The 2,330-nt window shown below is 38.9% G+C and overlaps 1 protein-coding gene across 1 annotated transcript; it reads right to left on the bottom strand.

The window, feature by feature from the left end:
- Window positions 1–840: 840 nt before the first annotated feature.
- On the bottom strand, window positions 841–2,010 carry LOC110944306 (uncharacterized mitochondrial protein AtMg00810-like). The gene has a single exon (XM_022185969.1). The coding sequence runs from the start codon at window positions 2,008–2,010 to the stop codon at window positions 841–843; it is 1,170 nt and encodes a 389-aa protein (XP_022041661.1).
- Between the last annotated feature and the right edge of the window lie 320 nt (window positions 2,011–2,330).

Below are 2,330 nucleotides of genomic sequence, written 5' to 3'. Positions count from 1 at the left end.
TGGGCCTTCGGGCGGCGGGTTTTCCCCGGAACTTGTGGCTCGGGTATGCATCCAACTGTGACCGTTATGGAGGAGCGATTGCATTTGCTCGATTGAGGGCATCCGGGGATGCTTATCCGGTGATTTAGTTGGCCGTTCAAAAAAAACATGAATACACATTAAATAATAAGAACTTAATTGTTTATGCTTTATTACGTGACTAAGTCTCTAATGACATTATGTTGTTATTATAAGTTGATTTGACTAATGTTATATATATAATTTATCCTTTATACGTGATTATACCAGAAATATTATGTATTCCTTATGAAATATTATATATTACATGTTTTGTTTTTACCTAAGCACTCAGTGGGGTTTCACATAAATACTATTATGAAATCACGTAATCACGAAATGTGTATTTAAAATCATGTAGTCATTTAATAATACATGGTAAACTATTGTTACGTAATTACTTGGTGGGGTTTCACATAATATACTATATAAAATCATGTAATCAGGAAATGGGTATACAAAATCACGTAGTCATTTACTGGGTATTCAAAATCACGTAATCACATAATGGGCATTCAAAATCCTGCAATTTTTTTAAAGAAAACTATAGCAATAGACTGCTCGAATTAAAGGGAATGAAATGCTAGTTAATAGGTTTAACTTTTGAGAATAGGTGAAAAACCCAATGAGTTGTATTACAATTACAACACCTATAAATACAGAAGATGTTACAACAATTAGAGGAGACTATTTCTCCTATTTACATATTTAGAGAATTTGATTTATTGCAATAGCTTTGATTGATCTCGTGATTGATTGTGAAGGCAAGTATTGTGGGATTGCCTAATACCCCCCGTCAATGCGAGGCGGAGGATCTAGACGAAGCATTGCTCGAAACTTCTCAAAAAGCGGCTTTGAAAGACTCTTCGTGAAGATGTCTGCGACTTGTTGATCCGTTGAGATGAAACGAGTGTGAAGGCGACCTGCAGCAACTAATTCCCGAACGAAGTGGTAGTCAAGATCTATGTGTTTGGCTCTTTTGTGAGAAATTGGATTTTGACTTAAAAATAGAGCACTCTTATTGTCGCAGAATAACGTTGGAGGTCCTGGTGGTAAGGCATGAAGTTCTCGTAGAAGATGAGTGACCCAAATGATTTCAGAAGCCGTGTTAGCCATTGCCCGATATTCTGACTCGCAACTTGAACGTGAGACCGTCGGTTGTTTCTTTGCACTCCAAGAGACCAAGTTGCCACCTAGGTAAATGCAATAGCCATAGGTGGATCTTCGTGTGTCAATACAACGTGCCCAATCTGCATCAGAAAAACCTAATAAAACAGTGTTAGGTGGTCTATCAAACGTTAGACCATGTGATAAAGTTCCCTTGACATAACGAAGGATTCTTTTGACAAGTTGAAAGTGAGTGATGGTGGGGTTTTGTAGATATTGACTGGCTTGGTTTACGGCAAAGGAGAGATCAGGACGGGTAATGGTGAGGTATTGGATAGCACCGACAAGAGAGCGATAAAGAGTGGGATCATGAAAGGGTTGTCCGGTGGTGTTGAATATATCTTTGGGAGTGAGGGGTGTGGCGACAGGTTTAGAATCAAGGAGACCGGCCCGTGATAGTATGTCATGAGCATATTTGGATTGGTTTAAGAATAGACCAGTTTGAGTGTGAGTTACTTCCAATCCAAGGAAGAAACTTAGAAGACCAAGATCCTTGATTTTGAATTCTTTGTTAAGACGTGAAGTAAATGTGGAGATGAATTTTTCATTGTTGCCTGTAATGATTATATCATCCACGTAAACTAGAAGATAAATTAAGGTGCCTTCACGATTAAAGATAAACAAAGAGGGGTCAGCTCGACTACATATGAAACCAACGGTTAGAAGAAAGGAACTTAATCGTTGAAACCAAGCTCGTGGAGCTTGTTTTAAGCCATAAATGGCGCGATTGAGTTTACACACATGAGTGGGGTGGTTCGGGTCCTCAAAACCCGGTGGTTGTTCCATGAAAACGGTTTCGGTGAGATTTCCGTTTAGAAAAGCATTGTTTACATCAAGTTATCGAAGTTTCCACTTATGAATGGTAGCGAGACTAAGAACTACACGAATGGTGGAAGATTTGACAACGGGACTAAAGGTATGAGAGAAATCTAGGCCCGGTACTTGATTAAAACCTTGAGCAACAAGGCGTGCTTTGTAGCGATCAATGGAACCATCGGCTTTGTATTTTATTCGATATATCCATTTGGAGCCGATAATGTTTGAGGAAGAAGAATGAGGTACAAGATGCCAAGTATGATTTCGTTGTAAAGCATCGAGTTCCTCAT

Source organism: Helianthus annuus, chromosome 6 (genome assembly GCF_002127325.2).
Source record: "Helianthus annuus cultivar XRQ/B chromosome 6, HanXRQr2.0-SUNRISE, whole genome shotgun sequence".
In the NCBI taxonomy this organism is placed as follows: domain Eukaryota; kingdom Viridiplantae; phylum Streptophyta; class Magnoliopsida; order Asterales; family Asteraceae; genus Helianthus; species Helianthus annuus.
The sequence above is the reverse complement of the archived record's forward strand: the minus strand, read 5'-3'. Positions and strand labels throughout refer to the sequence as shown.